A 24,887-nucleotide genomic window follows, 5' to 3' on the forward strand; every position below is an offset into this window, starting at 1 on the left:
TGCCAACTGGTTCTTGGAGCCCTCCAGGTGAATTGCCGTGATTGACAGAACCGACCTTTCTGCCCACTTGAATATCCATTCCGCCAGGTCTTGCAATGCCGGATGTCTTGGACCCCCTTGATGTCGCAGGAATGCTACCGTTGTCATGTTGTCTGAAAAGACCTTCACATGTTTGTTCTGTAGCAGATGTTGTGCTGCCGTCAGGACCTCCCAAACCGCTTGTAGTTCCCTGTGGTTTGATGACTGGTTGCTGTCTGCCTCTTTCCAGCGACCTTGAAAATATCTTCCCAGTACATGACCTCCCCAACCGAGCTGACTGGCGTCTGTTGTAACTGAAACGCTTGGTGTTTGAAGCCATGGTACCCCCAGTCGGAGGTTCCTGGGAAGAGTCCACCAACCCAGAGATCTTTTGATCTGCGGAGTAAGGTTCAGAGTTCGGTTCAGCGAGTTTTGTCTTCTGTTCCAGCTTCTCAGGACTCCCCTCTGAAGCTGTCGAGAATGAAACTGGCTCCATCTTACACAGGGAATACACGCCGTCATCAGACCTAGTATCTTCATCCCGTCTCTGATCGTATTCCGACCTTGGGAAAAGTGATGGATCTTCTGTATTATGCCCTTCAGCCTGTCCTCCGGAAGGAAGGACATTCTTGTTTGTGAATCGAGCATGACTCCCAAGAATTTTATTTTGGGTTTTGGGATTAGGTCTGATTTTTGCCAATTTACAATCCATCCTAGATTCTCTAGAGTTGAGATGAGGGACCGACAGTTGATCCTGAGTTGGACTTCTGAGTCTGCTGCTATTAGGAAGTCGTCCAAATAGGGGACCACCATTATATCCTGATTCCTCAGGAAAGCAACTACTTCTACCATAAGTTTTGTAAAAACTCTGGGAGCGGAGGCCAGGCCGAAGGGGAGACAGCGGAATTGGAAATGGAAGATCTTTCCTTCCAAGACTACCGCGAACCGCAGGAACCTCTGATGGTTTAGATAGATGGGAACATGGTAATATGCACTCTTTAAATCTAGAGTGCACATGACCATGCCTTTTCCCAACAGGGGAATGGTGGACCGAATCGACTCCATCTTGAACCTTTTGTAAATGACCCAATTGTTCAGATGTTTTAAATTTATAATGGTTCTCGATTCTCCCGATGGTTTTGTTACCGAGAAGAGATTGGAGTAATGACCCCTGCCTTCTTCCTGAGGGGGTACTGGGACAATGGCCGCCATTTTTAGAAGGTCCTGAATATCTGACCACATGGGGGATGACTGTTTTAGATGGGAGCTGGATACCAGGAATCTTTCGGGAGGAAGAGATGTGAATTCTATTTTGTATCCCTGGGATACTATCTGTAAGACCCATGGACTTGACGTGATCTCCCTCCAACCTTCCAGAAAACCTGTCAGACGACCCCCTACTCTGATGGCGTCATTTTCTGCGGTAACTGGAACCCTGTCCAGAGTAGCTTCTTTATTTATTTTTAGGCCTGTTATCCCCCCCTTTTTGGTAGCTCCATCTACCCTGCTTTCCCTTACCCCTATAATCGGGTTTTTGATTATAGCGGGGCCTCCGAAAGGGCTGGAATTTTTTAGGTTTCTCTTCCGGAAAACCTTTCTTAACATCTGCAGCTTTCTCTAAAATATCGTCAAGGACTGGTCCGAAGACCTTGCCCCCGGAAAAGGGTATAGCACACAATTTATTCTTAGAATGCATGTCCCCTGACCAGCTCTTAAGCCAGATGGCTCTACGGGCTGCATTCGATAGCGACTGGCCCCTAGCTGCGAACCTAACAGATTCTGCAGATGCGTCTGTCAAGAAGGTAGTTGCTAGCTTTAGCAAGGGTAGGGATTTTAGAATATTATCTCTGGACGTTTTAGCTATTAATTGATCTTTAAGATCATCTAGCCAAAGGTCCATGGAGCGGGCTACTGATGTCGCTGCAATATTAGCCCCAATAATTGCCGAGGAACTTTCCCAGGCCCTTTTTAGAAGGCCATCTGCTTTTCTGTCCATGGGTTCTTTCAAGTTGGACGAATCTTCAAACGGAATCGCCGTCCTTTTGGAGACTTTAGCCAAGGGTATGTCAATTTTTGGTACATCAACCCACTCCTTGACTTCCTCTGGGTTAAACGGCAAGCGGAGTCTGAAGTCCTTAGGAATAGTCAGTCTCTTCTCGGCTTCCTCCCATTCCTCCAGAATCATAGATCTGATATGGGAGTTAACAGGGAACACTTTGGATGTCTGTGAGCGCAAGCCTCTAAACATTTCGTCCTGAACGGAGCAAGATGGCTGCGGCTCCTCCACCTGCATGGTGTGCCGCACTGCTTCCAACAGCTCTCCAGTGTCCGCAGCAGAGAACAGATATCTTCTCCCTTTCTCCAGGGGATCTCTACTTTCATCTTCCTCCTCTACCTCCGACCCACAGGATGATGAGTCTATGGAAGAGTACTCGACCCTTGGTCTTTTCCTCGGCCTCTCCAAAGGTGAAGGTGAGGGTGAGACTTGAGGGAGTACCAGACTTGAGACTGAAGCCTGAACTTCCTCCCTTATCATGGCTCTCATATTAGACATAAGAGACGCCTGCTCCTCTCCTATGACTTTGCAGGTGCATGCTTCACATAGGGGTTTCTGCCAGGAATCCTTTAGCTTAACCGCACAGATAGGACACTTCTTATTCCTACTGGGTTTCTTTACCGATTTCTCAGATAGGGAGGCTGCCTATGGAGACATTATATATATATATATATATATATATATATATATATTCTCAAACACTAGCATTTTTTTTTTTATGGCCTCTACTTACTAGTGCTGCTGACTCCTGACCCTCTGCTCTAGCTGCGTCCTCCATGATGCTCTAGAGATCACTACTGCCCCTGCACATACCTTTTTATTCTGTTCCTCACTCAAAAAATGACGCTCCAGCGTTCTCCACCGCTCTTTCCTCTGCACTACCTGTAGCAGAGACGCCGTCCGTCCCCCTCAGCCGCAAACCGGAAGTGACATGCGGCCGTAAAGAGAGGAAGGTGCGGCGTTGAACTGGTTCCCCCAGCGGCCGCATGGAGACGCCGACGCCAGCAGAGGCCGCCGCTGAGCCTGCACACACCAGGGGACGGACGGAGGAATCGAGAGCCCCCGCCAGGAGGAAGCGATTCCCAACCCAGGAGCAGCGCTACACTGGTAGGCTGAGGGACCCTTCGGGCGGGTGTCAGCCAACGGAAGTCACAGGAGGGAAGGGTGAGGCTGAGCCCCCCCGATCCACATCCCCCCCGCACAGAACGGCAAATCCTCTCGTCCGTTCCTATCCCTGATGGGACAGGAAAAACACTGAAGGGTGGTAGGGGGAGGGTCCTTTTAACCTCTCGTGTTCCTGTCCCATCAAGGATAAGAAGGACGTCCTCCAGTGTGCTGTCAGGTGGTGAACTGGAAAATACTCTATTCCCTTCGATGACATGGCTTCTTTAAAAGATCCTCTCAATAAGAAGACAGATTCGTTTCTTAAAGGGACTTGGAAGATGTTGGCTGGTGCTCTAAGACTTGCAGTAGCTGCGACATGCGCAGCCAGATCGATGATGGTCTGGCTGGACCAGCTAAAGTCTAAGTTAGAAGATGGAGCCTCTAGGGAATCCATGTTAAAATCCCTGCCGACAATCCAGAATGCTGCTGCTTTTCTCGCCGACACGTCCGCAGATTCTGCAAGGATGGCAGCTAGAGCTGCAAGGTTATCAAATGCGCCACGCAGGGCCCTATGGTTGAAGTGTTGGCCCCGCGACATTCAGGCCAGATCCCGTCTTTGCTCTATTCCGTGCGAAGGAGAGTACCTGTTCGGTCCGGTTCTAGATGAACTGCTGGAGAAGGCCGGAGACGAGAAAAATAAATTTCCCAGTCTACCAACCACTTCTTATAGGTGTCCTTTCACAGGGAAAAGGTTCTTTCGCAGAAGGCCGGCCAGGGACCAAGGCTGATGGGACGCTAAAAAGAAAAAAGGTACTTGATTCATGTTTGGAGGTGGGGGACGTCAGGAACCATTCCGTGAGATCAAAAAGCCACCCCAATGACTAGTCGCCCCGGTGGAAGGTAGACCATCTGCCTTCTACCCAGCCTGGTCAAAAATTTCCAGTAGCAAATGGATTTTGGGAATAATAGCTACGGGTCTATGGCTAGAGTTCTCCTCTATCCCTCATAATTTCTTCAGAGTTATCCCACTCAGCCTCTATTAAAAACCTGTCTCCTAAAGTAGCCTTCCTGGTGGCCCTAACGTCAGTTTGTAGCGTAGGCGACATCCAGGCGTTATCCAGGCTTCCCCCTTACATGCAACATAGGGAAGATTGAGTGATACTTTCCCCTGATCCAGCATATCTTCCTAAAGTAGTATTCCAGATTCCATAGAACACAGGAGCTAGTTCTTCCATCTTTCCTCCCTAATCCTACTAATGATAAAGAAAGGCAGCTACACACTTTAGACGTAAGAAGATGTATCCTAGAGTATCTAGCAGTGACTGATCCTTGGAAGATAGGACACGAATAGGTCGTTATCTATCGGGGTAGTAGGAAAGGTCATAGAGTATCAAAATCTATGCTAGCTACGTGGATCAGGGAGGCTATTTCGCTGGCATACATCTCAAAGAGCTAGCCGGCGCCTGAAGGTCTAATTGCGCATTCCACTAGAGCTATGGTTACCTCGTGGGCGGAGAGGTTAGAGGTGTCGATCGACCAAATATGTAAGGCTGCTACTTGGTCTTCTCCAAACACATTCTATAACCATTATAGATTAAACCTGGGTGCTTCCTCGGACCTCTCTTTTGGTGTAAGGGTGCTGCAAGCCTTAGTCCCTCCCTAAACAGTTTACTCTCTGTAATTCTCTCTGTGGTGCTGTCATGGACGACCGATAAAGTCTTAGCTACTCACCGGTTAACGGTGTTTTTCGGAGTCCATGCCAGCACCCGTACATACCCTCCCGTCTTCTTAAGTTCTGGGTGTACACCTCTTCCCTTTTTTATATAATCCACTTGTGGTGAATAGTTAGCACTAGTATCGTTGTATATAAATTGTGCTGTTAACCTTGGTGGTTCTCTTGTGATCTGTAAACCAACTGATGCGTGTGAGAGGTGCCGCCCTTATGTATCTGTAGGTTTCCTGTTCCTGAAGGGCGGATCCCTTCTCTCTCTGTGGTGCAGTCATGGACTCCAAAAAACACCATTAACCGGTGAGTAACTAAGACTTTTGTCTGTTTTAAAAATGGTGCACCATTTTGAAACTTTTACCAGGGGGGGAAAATGCAGCGTAATCTTAATGAACATGATTTTTTTGTGGTGCCGCTTCTGGAAGGGGTAGCCTTGTGCTGCTGCTCAGGCTTTAAAAGTCATTGCCGTATTTACCCTCTTTCATCTGTAAATGTGAATATCCTTCTTTTTATATTATAACAGCAAACATAAAATAACAACTTTTGCTTAATTGGACCTTGAAAACTACATAAAAGACCCCATGCTGTGACCGGCAATGTTCACTGCGGAGCTGCAACCTGGAAATTAGCCGAAGAGAGGGAAAACACACAGTAATTAATGAAAAGTGGGTCTTACATAATCTTCTCTCAAACTGAATAAGTCTTATTTTATCAAAGTTTTATATGGTTTTCTCTTAAAGGACTTGCTGCTTTGTGTCTGTTTTCAGACATTTAAAGAAAGTCTTTTACACTGCTAAATTACTTATACCACTACATGGCTGCAATGAAAACCCATTGTTAACAAATCTATGCTGCTGTTTACAGCATTTTTTCAAATCAGTTTCATGAAAAATCAGCACATTTTGATTTCTATATCCTCTACGCATCATTGTACATAGGAGATTGAAAATGGGTCTTTAACCCTTATCTGTTACCCTAGTTCTTCTGGATGGCCATATAATGGCCATATGGATTTGAAAGTTGAACTTTGTGGTTATAAATCAGAGGATGATTTAGGAAAAGAGCGTTAAATGTTTCAGACTCATCTATACTTTTCTATGTACTGTGATACATAGAGGCTGTAGAAACTAAAATCGTACAAACGTTTTGAAGAATACCTATTGCAAAAATTCTTTTTACCCCAAAGTACATTAATTTAAACTGAAGTTGTCACTTTGAAAATGCAGTTCAGTCCTAGCCGTACATCGTGTATATTTCCAAGATCCCCAGAACATGACGAATGCCCGCCTGGTTATCAACCCATTCTAGCACCCAGGGAGATACATAGAACAGCTAGTAGTAGAAACCAGAAAGTAAAGCTGTGTTTCCTGGTAACGCACAGCATGGGCACCACAGTTCCAAGGTAAATTATGCTCTGCACAGATTTTATTTAGGATATCCTGCCACCTCTTAATATTTGTGTTGGTTCCCCTTGACTTTTTGAATGCCTACTCACCAGTTTACTATTGGGTATTTTTTCTGACACCTTTTATGTATTTATTTTTTTCAAATCTCCTTTGTACCTGTGCATTTTTTACAGCAAAAGAGGGGAGAAGCCGGCTCTGCTTATGGTCAGAACACAATAGATAAAGTGCACATGCACATATTGATTTCTAACTGTATTTCAAAATGAGACATTTAGCAAACAATTGATCAAATCTTTGAGCCACCCTGCCACTTCATGGCATTCTCATAATGGGGCAGGCCTACGCTACGTTTTTTATATTCGCTGTGCCATAAAGGCCTCCTAAATGTATTAAAAGCAATACCACATTAAATGCAAACTGTACCTGAAGCTTTTCTGAATCACTCCCATGGCACAAGAAAGGGCAAGCGCAGATAAAGGTTGACCAGGTCTGGATATAGGCATTTTAGGTACAACTTCCACACTGCCCAGCCAGCACCACAGATGAAGGGTGAGACAGACTGAGACACAGGTGCACAATTAAACAGCGCCTAGGGCAGGGCTGCTGTATGTGTGTACAGCAGCCTATCAATCACAGTGAACACAGAAAGAATGGCATACATGACCCAGCATGCACGGCAACAGTGGTGGTCAACCACAAACCAATATCAAAGCAAAAGAGGGGAGAAGCCAGCGCTGCTTATGGTCAGAACGCAATACGTAAAGTGCACATGCACATATTGATTTCTAACTGTATTTCAAAATGAGACATTTAGCAAACAATTGATCAATTCTTTGAGCCGCCACGCCAAGGCATTCTCATAATTCTCATACGTTTGCGCCTGTGTCCAAGCCTGTCTCACCCTTAATCTGTGGTGCTGGTTAGGCAGTGTGGAGGTTGTATCTGATATGTCTATATCCTGACCTGGTCAACCTATATCTGCGCTTGCCTTTTCTTGCACCATGGGAGTGATTCAGAAAAGCTTCAGGTACAGTTTGCAGTTAATGTGGTCTTGCTTTTAATACATTTAGAAGGCCGTAATGGCACAGCGAATATACAAAACGTAGAGTAGGACTGCCCCATTATGAGAATGCCGTGACGTGGCGGCTCAAAGAATTGATCAATTGTTTGCTAAATGTCTCATTTTGAAATACAGTTAGAAATCAATATGTGCATGTGCACTTTATGTATTGCGTTCAGACCATAAGCAGCGCTGGGTTCTCCCCCTTTTTTATTGTGAGTTTTTTACCACTTGTGTGTCATCAGTGTGTAGCTGTGGTGCCTGCTATTCTTTGACCATTCTCTGTCTTCACCATGCATCGTTTTTATGTCCTACCTTTTACATATATTTCTAATAAATATTATGTTTTATATTCTTGCTGTTTTGCACTATAACCTATAGTGCTGTTTTGCACTATATTATACTTACTCTCATACAGGGTCACTTGACTGCTTACATTTTATCTGTTTCTAATTGCCCTTATATGGTTCCATTGTATATGTGTAACCATAGTGTATATAGTGTATTGGCCAGGTGTCCTTAAGGTGATTAAGTATATTTAACTTTGGGCTGCTCTTCTATCTTGATCCATGAATCCACACGTCTGTTTCTTGGTTTAATTTTCCATGCTACCGGGGCTGGTTTCTGGTCTGATATAATCCTGTTAATGGACCGGGCTTCTATCTAACGAGGAACTGGTGGCAGTCCTACTGGGCGGGCAGTGCTCTGTTTCACTGGTGCTCGTGAAAGGGGCTTCTCAACCTGTCAGGATTGTGGACGAGCATGGTTCCACGTTGCTGTGTGGGCGACATCTTCTTACTCCCCATGCCTCCCTGGGCCCATGTGGACAGGGGGCATCTGTAAAACTGTACCAAGGTGACGTTATGTGTCCCCAGGGGATGCGGAACGTCATGTTGGTGAAAGTGGAGAGACCGCATTACATAATCCGTGTGTCATAATAGTGATAAGGCGAGGTGAGGGTACATCACATAGTTTTGTGGGATAAGATTCTGTATTACTTTTTTAATTTCAATCCTTGCTCATTTGGGGTTTTCAAGTCCTAATCAGTGATTTACATCTTTCCTTGTATCAGTGTGCATACAGAGATAGCTGTCTACATTAATTAGGACCCCTTCCTTCACTAAACAGAATGATCAGGAATAAAATGCAAGTTATGCAGAATCTTTCCCTGTAAAACTACATAGCGGTTTGCTTAGCTGCTTCTGTGCTGTAACATACTCCCTGCAGACTGGCCTGCATTTTCAATATGACAGGTTCCGATTAAAGAGGAACAGTCACTTAAATATGTACTTTTTAACTCCGTATAGATGCCTCTGTTCTCCTGAATCTGGTTTTGTTTTTCTTTTGTTCCTACGCCTCTCTGTTCCTGAGATACGGACCCTTCTTCACTGTACTTAAATCCTTTCTTGTAAGCCAAATAGGCGTGGTCATTAATGCTCCTCCTTGAGCCACACCTAGTTGACTAAAAAGACTAGATTTATATACAGGGAAGCAGGGGCCATACCTCAGGAGTGGAGAGGCGCAGGAACATAAGAAAAACATCTTTGGATTCGTGAGAACAGCGGCATTTACAGTACACCAGTTTAAAAAAATACATATTTATGGTAAGTGACAGGTCCTGTTTAAATTAAAACAATGCATCGATATTATTTAGATCTAGTCATCAAGTGCCCTTCAAATATCATAGGTCAGGTAAATAATTCTAATTAGTGCAACGTTATTGACTATTAATGTACTGGATACCCTCATATTATGAAATGTTAGAGGTATTTGGTACTAAAGTTTGGGGAACTACCAGGAAGTCCCCAAATTCTTTGCCACTCCTAAGAACCACCCTATATTAATATTTTGAGGTTTGAGGACCTGTTAGATACCTGTTCTTATTGTTATCCATTTATCTTTATTTATTTAGCACCAACCTAGTAGAATCGCTGCACATGGCATACACTTGTGTTTTCATCCCAACGTGTGGATGAGGCCGGTTGCTCATTTTATAGGCTGCAGGCTTTAGAAATAACGACCCTTGCAGAAAGTTATCATCCATCATTGCAGATTACTCAGTTACTACATACATGATATCGCTACAACATTTTTTTACGTCTCCGTTCTTCCTCCAGCTACCGGAGGGTTTTTTTTTTCCATCTAGGGAGATCTCTTTCCTGATAGGATTGGGGATGTCAAGTTGTCGGACCTCAGAACCGTATAACATCTATCAGACATGGAGAGCGTTAATTATCGCACATACCTGGGAAGGACTCATTCCATTCATAAAATCGATAAAGGTCACGGTTGGACCATCCATCTATGCCGCTATACGTTACCCATAATGAATGTGCCATCAGCACAATAGTTAGTGTGCATATAGTGCTAAGAATAAAAGTGCTTGGTCTCTTCCAGGCAACCCATAGTGTGCTGACCCAGCCTATTTTGAACCTAATGACCTGGCCGTTTTTTGCAATGCTGACCAGTGTCCCTTTATGAGGTAATAACTCCGGAACGCTTCAACGGATCCTAGCGATTCTGAGATTGTTTTTTCGTGACATATTGGGCTTCATGTTAGTGGTAAATTTAGGTGAATAATTTTTGCATTTACTTGTGAAAAAAATCGGAAATTTAACAAAAATTTTGAAAATTTAGCAATTTTCACATTTTGAATTTTTATTCTGTTAAACCAGAGAGTTATGTGACACAAAATAGTTAATATAACATTACCCACATGTCTACTTTACATCAGCACAATTTTGGAAGCAATTTTTTTTTTTTTTGCTAGGAAGTTATAAGGGTTAAAATTTGACCAGCGATTTCTCATTTTTGCAACCAAATTTACAAAACCATTTGTTTTTAGGGACCACCTCACATTTGAAGTTATTTTGAGGGGTCTATATGGCTGAAAATACCCCAAAGTGACACCATTCTAAAAACTGCACCCCTCAAGGTGCTCAAAACCACATTCAAGAAGTTTATTAACCCTTCAGGTGCTTCACAGCAGCAGAAGCAACATGGAAGAAAAAAATGAACATTTAACTTTTTAGTCACAAAAATGATCTTTTAGCAACAATTTTTTTTTTATTTTCCCAAGAGTAAAAGGAGAAACTGGACCACGAAAGTTGTTGTCCAATTTGTCCTGAGTACGCCGACACCTCATATGTGGGGGGGGGAACCACTGTTTGAGCACGCGACAGGGCTCGGAAGGGAAGGAGCGCCATTTGACTTTTTGAATGAAAAATTGGCTCCAATCTTTAGCGGACACCATGTCGCGTTTGGAGAGCCCCTGTGTGCCTAAAGATTGGAGCTCCCCCACAAATGACCCCATTTTGGAAACTAGACGCCCCAAGGAACTTATCTAGATGCATAGTGAGCACTTTGAACCCCCAGGTGCTTCACAAATTGATCCATAAAAATGAAAAAAGTATTTTTTTTTTCACAAAAAATTTCTTTTAGCCTCAATTTTTTCATTTTTACATGGGCAACAGGATAAAATGGATCCTACAATTTGTTGGGCAATTTCTCACAGTGATACCTCATATGTGGTCAGAAACCACTGTTTGGGCGCACGACAGGGCTCGGAAGGGAAGGAGCGCCATTTGACTTTTTGAATGAAAAATTAGCTCCAATCGTTAGCGTACACCATGTCGCGTTTGGAGAGCCCCTGTGTTCCTAAACATTGGAGCTCCCCCACATGTCTGACATGATTAAGATCGCATAGATCGAAACGCGTCTATCCTCATGACTGCATCCACCTGTGAGCAAGGATTTTAATCACGCTATATTTATATGCACCAATAAAGCATTTCAAGATTTTAGAAGCAGGAGTATTCACCTTAGCCTAATTCTAACCCTAATTGCAACCCTCACCCTAATTCTAACCCTAATTGCAGCCCTAACCCTATTTGCAACCCTAACCCTAATTCTAACCCTAAATTTAACCCTAACCCTAATTGCAACCCTAACCCTAATTCTAACCCTAAATGTAACCCTAACCCTAATTGCAACCCTAACCCTAATTCTAACCCTAACTTTAATTGCAACCCTAACCCAAATTGCAACCCTAACCCTAGTTCTAACCCTAACTCTAACCCTAATTGCAACCCTAACCCTAGTTCTAACCCTAGTGGAAAAATAAATGTAAATATATTTTCTTTATTTTTAAAAAAAATTCCCTACCTATGGGGGTGATAAAGGAAGGGGGGGGGTTATTATTTTTTTTATTTTGATCACTGTGATAGGTTCTATCAAAATGTATCTGGAATGAATCTGCCGGCCGCACTGCGGATGCGCCACCATTTTGGAAGATGGCGGTGCCCATGGAGAAGATAGACGGACACCAGGAGGGACACCGGAGCTCGGTAAGTATGCGGGGGTGAGATTGGACAGCGGGGGGAGTGGACAGGAGGACCGAGGGGAGTGGAAGACAGCAGAAGACAGTGGCGGTGGCGGGGGCAGATCGTGGTCTCCTTCCATGGCCGATGATATTACAGCATCGGCCATGGCTGGATTGTAATATTTCACCAATTTTCATTGGTGAAATATTACGATTTCTCTGATTGAAAGTGAAACATCACTTTCAACAGCCAATCAGAGCGATCGTAGCCACGGGGGGTGAAGCCACCCCCCCCCCCTGGGCTCAAGTACCACTCCCCCTGTCACTGTATGTCGGGTGAAATTAGTTAACCCTTTCACCCGACCTGCAGGAGCGCGATCCGACCATGACGCATATGCTATGTCACAGATCAGATTGGCACAGGTTTTCATGACGCATACGCTTCGTCAAAGGTCGGAAAGGGGTTAAGGATTAGAAACCCCTGAACTAATTGTTATTTAAAGAGAACCGGTCAGCGGGATTTTGCCAAGTAAACTAAAAAAAAAAAAGTAACTAAGTAATCAGTGTTAGAAGTTTTCAGTTAATGAGATGCCGGTGCTTCAGGGCCAGACTGTAGGCAGAATCTTATCTTGGTGCTCTAAGCTAGAGAAACCAAGGAAAGACCTGACCGCAGGCCGCGCCGAATCACAAACATGTTCCTCATCATAGAAAAAGAAAGAGACAGACAGAAAGAGACAGACACACAGAGCGATACAAACTCGGACAAATAGACAGACACAAAGGGAGAGACAGACACAGAGAGAAAGAGTCAAACACACAGAGAGAGAGACACTCAGAAAGACAGACACCGACAGAGAAAGACATAGAGAGAGAGACAGATACCCAGAGAGAGACAGTGTCTGCATCTGTGTCTGTCTCTCTCCCTCTGTGTCTGTCTCTTTTCTGTTCCCAATTTACTGAGCCCAGTACACAAGGTCCATACAGACATGGAGGGGAGAACATGACCACAGAGCCCGGACCTCCACCCCATCCAACACCTATAATGGAGATTGTGAGCCCGGCCGCCCCCAACATCAGGGTCTGACCCCACAAATGATCTTCTGGATGAAGGGATAAAAATTCTCACAATCTCCAAAATGTTATAGAAAACCTTCCCAGAAGAGCAGAGCAGTTATATCTGCAGAGGAGCGACTCCGTATTACGTCTATGGATGTAGGATGGGAGGTCAAAAACGCTCCTAGAGGTAAATGTGGAGGGGCCCAATACATTTGTCTTCCATAAGTCTAATCAATGGGAACACCACTATGATAATGTATAATGAGGACTGATAGAAACAGCTGAGCGTCTTTGCATGTGACCACTGCAGCCGGTCACGTGTTGTACTACTGTCATCATCATTGCTGAGTGGTCATGTCAGCAGTAGTATTGGCTGCATCTGTCTCGTGCCGGGGCTTATACACACAGTCCATGAGCACTGCCAGAGCCGAAAAAAAAAGAAGTGAATATCAAATGTCTAGATAATAAAATCTGCTCTTTTCTTTTTAGTTTTTTTTTCAAAGGTGCGGTATCTGACTACACATTGTTTATTCGTAGTCTGTAACCATGGAGACACACAGTTCTGTTTTGGAGCTGTAAGATAATAGGATATATTTAATCAAGGCAATTTTCAACTTATTTTACTTTTAACGTCAAATGCATTGTGGTAATAAGGATTGATACTAAGGATGTATGTGATCGGATTAAAAAATAAAAGTATATATTGCAAGAGAAATAATTTCTGGTGAAGTTTTATAATACTTTTTGGTTATTTTATTTTCACACTTTTATTGTAGTTTTCCCCAGCCGACGTAAAAAAGAAGCAAACCTAAAGGTAATACTCACTGTTGTCAGGATGAGTATGTCCCCAGCCGGAGACCCAGCACTCGGAGCCGGCAGGAATATCTTGCTCATATTGCGGTAGACACACAGGGCGAACGCTATCTAAAAGAAATCATGTTCATGCAATTAAAAAAAAGTGATATGCAACAGGGGTTAGAAAAATGAGAAACGATATCCTAAAAAAAAAGGATATAACGTGCACAACACCCACAACGCACAACATCATCTACAATATAAAAGTACAAAGGGCTCGAAAACACATAAAACATTCAGCTGCCATGGTCCTGGACAGGAACAATAAAGATTTCCAGCTGAAATAGGCAAAAATTAAAGGAAGTAGAAATGTAACAATTAGAATAAAATAGGGCATAAAATATGGTAATCAACGTGTTACTTTCATTTAATAGTGATGTCCAACCTGTGACTATAACAGATTTCATTCTAAACTGTGTGCTCTCCTGTAGCCCAGGCTTATAGGACTAAGAGGAGATCGGGAAAGCAATCTACTTCCTTGTGAGAGCTCAAGTATGACGTAGACTTTCCCACATTGACAGATCCATGAAAAAACTGAACAATGAAGACAACGACCTTACATACTTACTGCACCTTGAGATACTCGGGCAATGTGATATTTCCATTGTTGGCTATTATGGTATTACGCCAACAGCGTCTCCTAATTATGGTGTTTTTTTTTAGCGAACTAGGTCATTAAAGATTAAAAAACTGATATTTGAGACCTTGTTAAACTGATGTATTTACTTAGTCAGAATGGCTGTATTATTCTTGAAAGTTTATTCTCAATCTCAACCCACCTAGCCTGATTGACAGCGTCTCACTGTCCCTCCTCCCCGTTGCTGCGGAGTCTCCACCCAACAAGCTTAATTAACTGCTCCTCCTTATCCTCCCTCCCTGCTGCTGAATCTGTAGCCACCATGCTGAATTGAGAGCTCTTCTGTGTCAATCCTGCCTACTTCTACTGAATCTCCACTCACAAAGCCTGATTGACCGAATTACACTCTCCCTCCACCCTGGTGGTCCTGAACCTCCACCCATCTAACAATGTCCCTCCTCCCTGTTGATTCTTTATCCTCCTAGCCTGATTGACAGCATCTCACTGTCCCTCCCTACCTGTTGCTGCTGAATCTCCAAAGCAGCCTGATTGACAGATCCTCAATGTCCCTCCTCTCTGCTGATTCTCTGTACATAGGCTTAACCATAGTGATGTCATGTAGCCAACGCAGACAATGATTGGCTGTTTAGTCACATGTCACGTCAACACACTACATCATTGGAGAAGCCTCATAAAAAGAAACTGGTGAGGGACCTGACAAAAATTGAAGTGGGAGTTAGTTTTTCTGTTTTTTTGTTATTTTGGAGCATTTGCAGCTATTTTGACATACTTTGAGTTCTTGACATCCTCTTCAAAAGTAGAGAATGTTTTCGTATTACATGCCAACTAAAACTTTGTTTCCACTCACATAGCCATCTCATGATAGTGAGGAAAATCAGTGATAGATGTGGTCCCATGAATGTTTATGGGATGGTTCCCAAATATATGACACATCATTTATTGCACCAGCTTGGTCCCAATTCCACAAAAAATGTTGCGTGCAGGCATTTCTTGATTGGGCTATGGATGTCTACTTTGAAAGTGGAACCCTGGATCATCCATGTCAATTACATGCTATGTGACCCCCTTACATAGACCCCCCATGATGATCCAAACAAGCAGGCAAGAACAAAATGTCTCTGCCCTTCTTCAGTCCAATTAAATAATTTCTAAACCTATACGACATAATAATAGAATAAAGAACCAACCTGAATAATTTAAAGGTTTCTCTAATTTCATCAATGCAATGTCATAATCATGGCTCCTGTCATCATACTTCTGATGATAAATGATTTTCTCCACCGCTGAAGAAGATGCGTATTGTCTTACAGGGGAGTGACTGACAATGCCCGAAAGGACAGACCAACTGGACAGCGAAGGAGACCTGTAACTAATTGGAATACTTATCAATAACATATGAAACATAATAAGAAAATCATGATTCACCTTGTCACTTTTCATTTCATCTTCCAAGTGATTAATCCTTGTGGGTGGGACTTAATATTGGCATTAAACCTCATGGGTGGGGCTTGATATAATTGAATAAAGCAAGCTGTGTTGATATTGTTTGAGGGCTTTTTGGGTAGATTTAAAAATATAACACTTATTGCTATGTCACAGGAGCTGAATGCCCATAAACTAATCTATACAAGAGAATTTACTGTAAGTAAGAAACAGATACGTCGAAATGAGCAAATAGATTTCCAAAACCCTGGTTTAGCGGCTAGGTCAGCATTCCCTGGCCACTGTACAGGAACCCTGAAAACCGTCTCCCACCTGCCAGCATCCCCGCCTCCTCTATTCATTAGCCGGCCTGGTGCAATGTTGTGTGTGTGGAACTCTATAACAATAATGTCCGGCTAATCAAGGGAGGATCCAGAAATGCTGGCAGGTAAGAATCCCTTTAAGCGTTCATGGATTGTACTTTTGAATCAATTACCCCATCACTAATGTCTACCGTTATACACTGCTCAAAAAATAAAGGGAACACTAGAATCCCACATCCTCGGTATCACTGAATGAAATATTCCAGTTGTAAATCTTTATTCATTACATAGTGGAATGTGTTGAGAACAATAAAACCTAAAAATGATCAACGTAAATCACAACTAATATCCCACAGAAGTCCGGAAATGGAATGATGCTCAAAATCAAAGTGGAAAATGAAGTTACAGGCTGATCCAACTTCAGTGGAAATGCCTCAAGACAAGGAAATGATGCTCAGTAGTGTGTGTAGCCTCCACGTGCCTGTATGACCTCCCTACAATGCCTGGGCATGCTCTTGATGAGGTAGAGGTTGGTCTCCTGAGGGATCTCCTCCCTGACCTGGACTAAAGCATCCGCCAACTCCTGGACAGTTTGTGGTGCAACGTGACGTCGGTGGATGGTGCGAGATATGATGTCCCAGATGTTTTCAATCGGATTCAGGTCTGGGGAATGAGTGGGCTAGTCCATAGCATCAATGCCTTCATCTTGCAGGAACTGCTGACACACTCCAGCCACATGAGGTCTGGCATTGTCCTGCATTATGAGGAACCCAGGGCCAACCGCACCAGCATATGGTCTCACAAGGGGTCTGAGGATCTCATCTCGGTACCTAATGGCAGTCAGGCTACCTCTGGCGAGCACATGGAGGGCTGTGCGCCCCTCCAAAGAAATGCCACCCCACACCATTACTGACCTACTGCCAAACCGGTCATGCTGAAGGATGTTGCAGGCAGCAGGTCACTCTCCACGGTGGCTCCAGACTCTGTCATGTCTGTCACATGTGGTCAGTGTGAACCTGCTTTCATCTGTGAAGAGCACAGGGCGCCAGTGGCGAATTTGCCAATCCTGGTGTTCTGTGGCAAATGCCAAGCATCCTGCACTGTGTTGGGCTGTGAGCACAACCCCCATCTGCAGATGTTGGGCACTTAGACCATCCTCATGTAGTCGGTTTCTAACCATTTGTGCAGACGCATGCACATTTGTGGCCTGCTGGAGGTCATTTTGCAGGGCTCTGGCAGTGCTCCTCCTTGCACAAAGGCTGAGGTAGCGGTCCTGCTGCAGGGTTGTTGCCCTCCTATGGCCTCTCCATGTCTCCTGGTGTACTGGCCTGTCTCCTGGTAGCGCCTCCAGCCTCTGGACACTACGCTGACAGACATAACAAACCTTCTTGCCACAACTCGCATTGATGTGCCATTCTGGATGAGCTGCACTGCCTGAGCCACTTGTGTGGGTTGTAGAGTCCATCTCATGCTACCACGAGTGAGAAAGCACAACTAACATTCAAAAGTGACCAAAACATCAGCCAGAAAGCATTGGTACTGAGATTTGGTCTGTGGTCCCCACCTGCAGAACCACTCCTTTGTTGAGGGTGTCTTGATAATTGCCAATAATTTCCATCTGTTGTCTATTCCATTTGCACAACAGCATGTGAAATTGATTGTCAAACAGTGTTGCTTCCTAAGTGGACAGTTTGATTTCACAGAAGTTTCATTTACTTGGAGTTATATTCTGTTGTTTAAGTGTTTCCTTTATTTTTTTGAGCAGTGTATTTGAGTTGAACAATTCTTACATACCCCATGCTAGCAATAACCTTATCAATAGTAATTTCCACTGCCGAGTGGCCACTTAGACCAGTGCAATGGATGCAAACGTGTTACCAACTTGTATGGGTTATCATTGTAGATTATTTAAATGAGAAAAAAGAGAGTTGGAAAATCTAAACAAATAAAAATTAGCAGTTATGTTCATACTTGGACCTATTTTTGATCGATTGACAGGTAGGGTCCTCTAATTGGGTCATCTATGGTGGGTCTAAATCAGGCTATGTGGTAGAGATTTCAGAAGAACAGTTTCTATATTTGGTCTGTGAGGGGTTTTGTCAAGGATGAAATTGCTTAGAGATAAAACTACAAATCACTGATTGATCTCTGCCTTAATCCTTGAGTTTTTTTTGGCTTCCACTGATAGAATGGGATCATGAATGACTTGTAAAGTAAAGCATCGCGCAGAAAAACTCAACATGATAGATCGATTTTCTGACAGATTGGTCAAACATTCCTGCTATCACCTGCCAGCTGTCATCCCTGTTTAGATGAGGAAGGTTGGCAAAAAAATAGTTTAAATTTACTTTTCATCCATCCAAAATCTCCAGCGTATGTCCAATTTAAACTGTATCAAGACCTACTTGTGCACACAGTGTGCTGCCGTTATGATCCATTGCTGGGCTATGATGGAGCCACCACAGACATGTTTGTTGTGTAGATACAGACTGACTAGCCATGGCCAACGACCCAAGCTTACATCACGTCCTCCAATTATTCGAGAAGATTTGGAACGGGATCCGCATTCTACAAAGGTAAAAGGTAAAGTTATAATTTGCTTTACGTTACCAAAAGATTTAACGGGGTTGGATGTGATTAGGAATAAGGTTTGAATCATAAAGTAGACCTCAAAAAACATATAAAACCACTATTTATTGTTAAAATCAAGGCAACGAACCCAACCCTAAGTGACAAATACACACAAACAAACCAAAAAGCACAAAAACAAGCTATAAAACCTACTTGAACTAATGGGGATGGCTATATGCTTATATCATAAGTGACACTACCTATCATCATATCTGGCCTCCTGAAGAGCTGTGGCAGGCGAAACGCGTTGAGGCGTTCTTTATTAAGATGGCGGCAGCGCTGACATGCCGGCAGATGAGTACCGACAGTTTTTGTATATATTAATATTTTGAGATGACATAGCAATTGGCGTTACATCAGGGATACCTATTGAGGATGCTCCAGTGAATATGAACGAGTTGGTTCTGTCTGGCAGCAATTATACCCTATTTTTGGCAGCTACCTGCTTTTAGTCCAGCTATTTTTGCGGTACTATCTGTTATATGTATATTGGCATTTCACCTACCGTCATTAGTGTCTATCATTCACATTTTTCTTGTTCATTTTGGGGTATAGGCTTTCCCTAGTGCAGTTGATCTCTGTATAGTACTAGAGGACCCTTTAGCTGCTGGGTAGAGGTGACCATCTAGTGGTATAGGGCACACTAGGGCCCCTAGGGATAGTCATCGTTGAGCGGGGGCGCCAGTACGTTCCCCCTAGGGTGTCAACCTCCGCAGATAGGTAGGGGAGCATCTAGTTACCTTACTAGGGGCATATAGCCATCCCCATTAGTTCAAGTAGGTTTTATAGCACGTGTTTTTGTGCTTTTTGGTTTGTTTGTGTGTATTTGTCACTTAGGGTTGGGTTCGTCGCCTTGATTTTAACAATAAATAGTGGTTTTATATGTTTTTTGAGGTCTACTTTATGATTTAAGCCGTATGTACCTCGTACTCTATAGATATATTTTTGAGAGTATTTTAGGAATAAGGTTTGCTTCATTTTCCAGAAACAGACCCTCTCCATGGACGCTGTGGGACATTGCAACTCGTGCTGTTCCTGGAAGCTAGAAAGCAAGTCTTGTTTCCTAGATTCATAAAACCTCTTTAAGGAATGACTGCAGACTTTTTTGCATTCAGAGTTGTTTATAGTGACGTTAAACTTGGGTAAAATGTACAACTCACCTGAACATTTCAGTGCAACAATGTGTCCAGAACGACATCCTTGTCTGCAAAGTGAAATATGGAAAAAAAAAGTACAGTCGTTGTGAGAAATAGGAAATCATAACAAACAATTTAATAAAAAGAAAATTCATGGCATAATTGAGGTAGTAGGACCAGGCCCAAAGATTGAAGGTATCTATGTGAGAGCCTTATCTTTTCCAATTTTTGAGAATGGGCAATGGTAAGATTCAAGGATGCATAGGAGCAGGATGACTAGTAATGTTTGAAGCTCCCTATGCAATTTTTTTTCCCTTGTTGCTCACTCTTCCGCACAACCCAAAATGAATACGGACCATTCGTCAAATCCCCAAAATAAAGATTTACTGTAAACCAAACATGACCAACTAAATGAACAAATAGATAACAAACCTTCCCTCCCCAGGCAGACCCTCGTCCTTTTTCCTTTCCCCAATTGAACACTTTATGGAGACATTAAACCGGAATACAATCCACAGTCAAGACTTCTATTTACAATTTTAAAGAACTTAGTCCAAACCTCACCATTTACTGATTCCAGACTAGATCTTCTTAGTTTACAGACCCTAGATCAGATCCCCCTTGTTTACAGACTCCAGACCAAACATTCCCTTTTTTACAGATCTTAGACCAGACCATTTCTGTTTAAAAACACAACATCAAGCCAGACACACTCTTGTCTACAGCCCCCCTACCAGACCTACTCCTGTCTACAGCCCCCTACCAGACCCACTCTTGTCTACAGCCCCCTTACCAGACCTACTCCTGTCTACAGGCCCCTACCAGACCTACTCCTGTCTACAGGCCCCTACCAGACCCACTCTTGTCTACAGCCCCCTTACCAGACCTACTCCTGTCTACAGCCCCCTACCAGACCCACTCTTGTCTACAGCCCCCCTACCAGACCTACTCCTGTCTACAGCCCCCTACCAGACCCACTCTTGTCTACAGCCCCCTACCAGACCCACCCTCTGTCTACAGCCTCCAATCAGACCCATGCCTGTCTACAGCCCCCTACCAGACCCACCCTCTGTCTACAGCCTCCAATCAGACCCATGCCTGTCTACAGACTCTTCCAGACCCACCACTGTCTACAGCCTCCAATCAGACCCACACCTGTCTCAGCCCCTCTACCAGACCCACCCCTGCCTACATCCCCTCTACCAGACCCACCCCTGCCTACATCCTCTCTACCAGACTCACCTTTCTAAAGCAACCCTATCAGACCCACCCCTATCTATAACCACTCTACCAGACCCACCCCTGCCTACATCCCCTCTACCAGACCCACCCCTGCCTACATCCCCTCTACCAGACCCACCCCTCCCTGCCTACATCCCCTCTACCAGACCCACCCCTGCCTACATCCTCTCTACCAGACTCACCTTTCTAAAGCAACCCTATCAGACCAACCCCTATCTATAACCACTCTACCAGATCCACCCCTGCCTACATCCCCTCTACCAGACCCACTCCTGCCTACATCCTCTCTACTAGACTCACCTGCCTAAAGCCATTCTATCAGACCCACCCCTATCTATAGTCACTCTACCAGATCCACCCCTGCCTACATCACCTCTACCAGACCCACTCCTGCCTACATCCTCTCTACTAGACTTACCTGCCTAAAGCCATTCTATCAGACCCACCCATATCTATAGCCACTCTACCAGACCCACCCCTGTCTACAAAACCGCTCTTAAACTCACCCCATCAATATCCCCTCTACCAGATCCACCCGACAACATTCCCTCTACCAAACCAATCTCTGTCAACAGCCCCTCTAACAGACCCACCCCATCAACATCCACTTTACCAGATCCACCCCATCAACAGGCCTTCTACCAAACCCACTCCATCTTCAACCCCTCTACCAGACCCACCTTTGCATACAACACCTCTATCAGACTATCCCCTGCCAACAGCCCCTCCATCAGACCTACCCACATTTACAGCCCCACCATCTACAGACCCTCTACCAGACCAACCACTATGAACAGCCCCTCTTCCAGACCCTGACATTTCTTATTAAATCTTAAACTTTATATGTTATTCTCAATGAGACCAGGGCTCCTTTCAATCTCAGGCCATCAACATTTGGAGGGGGCATCTTTTGACAGCTGCCATGGCCACTGATTGGCTGCAGCTATCACATTTCGGAGAGTAAGACGCCGAATTGCACAGAATGTTAAGGCTGCAACTGGCTTTTCAAGCAAGGTAATACCCCTTTAAGCTAGTTACCTCTCCCCATTCCTTAACTTTCCTGTTCCCAGCACAGCGTTGGATGCTTAGTATTAGAAGCAAAAAAGTCTAGTAAATAATACATGTGCATTTTTATTATACTTCTTTTACTTTGCGCTACACATAATAATCTATATTTATCTTTCACCTACTGTCATACCTGATGTGCCAAATATGCTCAGGTGCAGCGGTTTGTCCAAATGGGACCTGGACAAATTCTTGACTGTGATTTACATTTGCGGAGGTCAGGTTCACAGCTTTGTGATGCACCAGTCTGCAGGACACAACTCAGTCAGGAACAACCTAACTTCACAATGAACTTTATGCAAAGATATAGTTAAAAATTCAACTACAGGCTCTGCAGGGGCGTAATTAGGGAGAGCAACCCACTAGTGTCCCTCTGGGTGCTAAATACAAGACAGGCTTCTTTGTGCATTGATAGGGATATTTGGATATGGAGTTTAGGTTACTTATAGGAATCTGTAGCCAAGTTTTTGCTGTTTGTGAATAGTATGATTTAGGGGCAAAGACACTCATACCAGTGATAAATCACTTGGGCAGTCGTTACCCCAGGACTTCCCTATTGTTGCACCTCGGCTTTTTGTATTCAAGAATGTTTTTTTTTGAGCAGTCAAGACCGACTGCTTCATTCATTGTTTAATAGGGGTTAAAAAGTACTTTTAAAGTTCATCTTAATGGGCCCAGTGTAATAGAATAGAAAAAAATACTATATTGACCTCCCGGCCCGAGGTTGCTATTCTGTGCTCACCCATGTGTCAACATTCGACGCTGATTGGCTGCATCGGTCACGTGACGTCCCTTGTCGGATGTCAATGCTAGAGGACTGGTGGGGGACACAGTATGGAAAGTGGTGGAGGTTCAGGAAATCGGGGAAGTATGTAGAAGTTTTCTTTTTCCTTTCTTCCACTTCCATCACACAATTAAGGTAAATTTTCATAGCAGCGGACAATCCATGAAAGGGAACCAGTCGTTAGATTGATGCTGCTCATGCAACAGGCAACAGTAATCACATCCTGGCTGCAAAACTTCCCAGCGCTGCTTCAGATCTGTCCATTGTATGTGCATAGGTGCAGACCTGTCAATCATTTCTAGCAGCGCTGATTGACAGGTCTGTCCATTGTATGTGCATAGGTGCAGACCTGTCAATCATTTCTAGCAGCGCTGATTGACAGGTCTGTCCATTATATGTGCATAGGTGCAGACCTGTCAATCATTTCTAGCAGCGCTGATTGACAGGTCTGTCCATTGTATGTGCATAGGTACAGACCTGTCAATCATTTCTAGCAGCACTGATTGACAGGTCTGTCCATTGTATGTGCATAGGTGCAGACCTGTCAATCATTTCTAGCAGCGCTGATTGACAGGTCTGTCCATTGTATGTGCATAGGTGCAGACCTGTCAATCATTTCTAGCAGCGCTGATTGACAGGTCTGTCCATTGTATGTGCATAGGTGCAGACCTGTCAATCATTTCTAGCAGCACTGATTGACAGGTCTGTCCATTGTATGTGCATAGGTGCAGACCTGTCAATCATTTCTAGCAGCACTGATTGACGGGTCTGTCCATTGTATGTGCATAGGTGCAGACCTGTCAATCTTTTCTAGCAGCACTGATTGACAAGTCTGTCCATTGTATGTGCATAGGTGCAGACCTGTCAATCATTTCTAGCAGCGCTGATTGACGGGTCTGTCCATTGTATGTGCATAGGTGCAGACCTGTCAATCATTTCTAGCAGCGCTGATTGACAGGTCTGTCCATTGTAGGTGCATAGGTGCAGACCTGTCAATCTTTTCTAGCAGCACTGATTGACAAGTCTGTCCATTGTATGTGCATAGGTGCAGACCTGTCAATCATTTCTAGCAGCGCTGATTGACGGGTCTGTCCATTGTATGTGCATAGGTGCAGACCTGTCAATCATTTCTAGCAGCGCTGATTGACAGGTCTGTCCATTGTATGTGCATAGGTACAGACCTGTCAATCATTTCTAGCAGCGCTGATTGACAGGTCTGTCCATTGTATGTGCATAGGTGCAGACCTGTCAATCATTTCTAGCAGCGCTGATTGACGGGTCTGTCCATTGTATGTGCATAGGTGCAGACCTGTCAATCATTTCTAGCAGCGCTGATTGACAGGTCTGTCCATTGTATGTGCATAGGTGCAGACCTGTCAATCATTTCTAGCAGCGCTGATTGACAGGTCTGTCCATTGTATGTGCATAGGTACAGACCTGTCAATCATTTCTAGCAGCGCTGATTGACAGGTCTGTCCATTGTATGTGCATAGGTACAGACCTGTCAATCATTTCTAGCAGCACTGATTGACAGGTCTGTCCATTGTATGTGCATAGGTGCAGACCTATCAATCATTTCTAGCAGCGCTGATTGACGGGTCTGTCCATTGTATGTGCATAGGTGCAGACCTGTCAATCATTTCTAGCAGCGCTGATTGACGGGTCTGTCCATTGTATGTGCATAGGTACAGACCTGTCAATCATTTCTAGCAGCGCTGATTGACGGGTCTGTCCATTGTATGTGCATAGGTACAGACCTGTCAATCATTTCTAGCAGCGCTGATTGACAGGTCTGTCCATTGTATGTGCATAGGTGCAGACCTGCCAATCATTTCTAGCAGCGCTGATTGACGGGTCTGTCCATTGTATGTGCATAGGTGCAGACCTGTCAATCATTTCTAGCAGCGCTGATTGACAAGTCTGTCCATTGTATGTGCATAGGTGCAGACCTGTCAATCATTTCTAGCAGCACTGATTGACAGGTCTGTCCATTGTATGTGCATAGGTGCAGACCTGTCAATCATTTCTAGCAGCGCTGATTGACAGGTCTGTCCATTGTATGTGCATAGGTGCAGACCTGTCAA

At 44.1% G+C, this 24,887-nt stretch overlaps 1 protein-coding gene across 1 annotated transcript in view; it reads right to left on the minus strand.

Annotated features, from left to right (window-relative positions):
- The window catches only part of TMPRSS5 (transmembrane serine protease 5), a 58,429-nt gene that overhangs the window by 9,064 nt on the left and 24,478 nt on the right, over positions 1 to 24,887 (minus strand). Inside the window, exons 6-10 of the mRNA XM_069741169.1 lie at positions 22,153 to 22,266; positions 19,737 to 19,780; positions 18,351 to 18,513; positions 15,388 to 15,569; positions 13,573 to 13,671 (exon numbers count right to left, since the gene is read on the minus strand). Coding sequence (XP_069597270.1) covers positions 13,573 to 13,671; positions 15,388 to 15,569; positions 18,351 to 18,513; positions 19,737 to 19,780; positions 22,153 to 22,266 — 602 coding nt within the window. The remainder of the gene's footprint in view (positions 1 to 13,572; positions 13,672 to 15,387; positions 15,570 to 18,350; positions 18,514 to 19,736; positions 19,781 to 22,152; positions 22,267 to 24,887) is intronic.

The sequence above is a fragment of the Ranitomeya imitator genome, chromosome 10 (assembly GCF_032444005.1).
Source record: "Ranitomeya imitator isolate aRanImi1 chromosome 10, aRanImi1.pri, whole genome shotgun sequence".
NCBI lineage: Eukaryota > Metazoa > Chordata > Amphibia > Anura > Dendrobatidae > Ranitomeya > Ranitomeya imitator.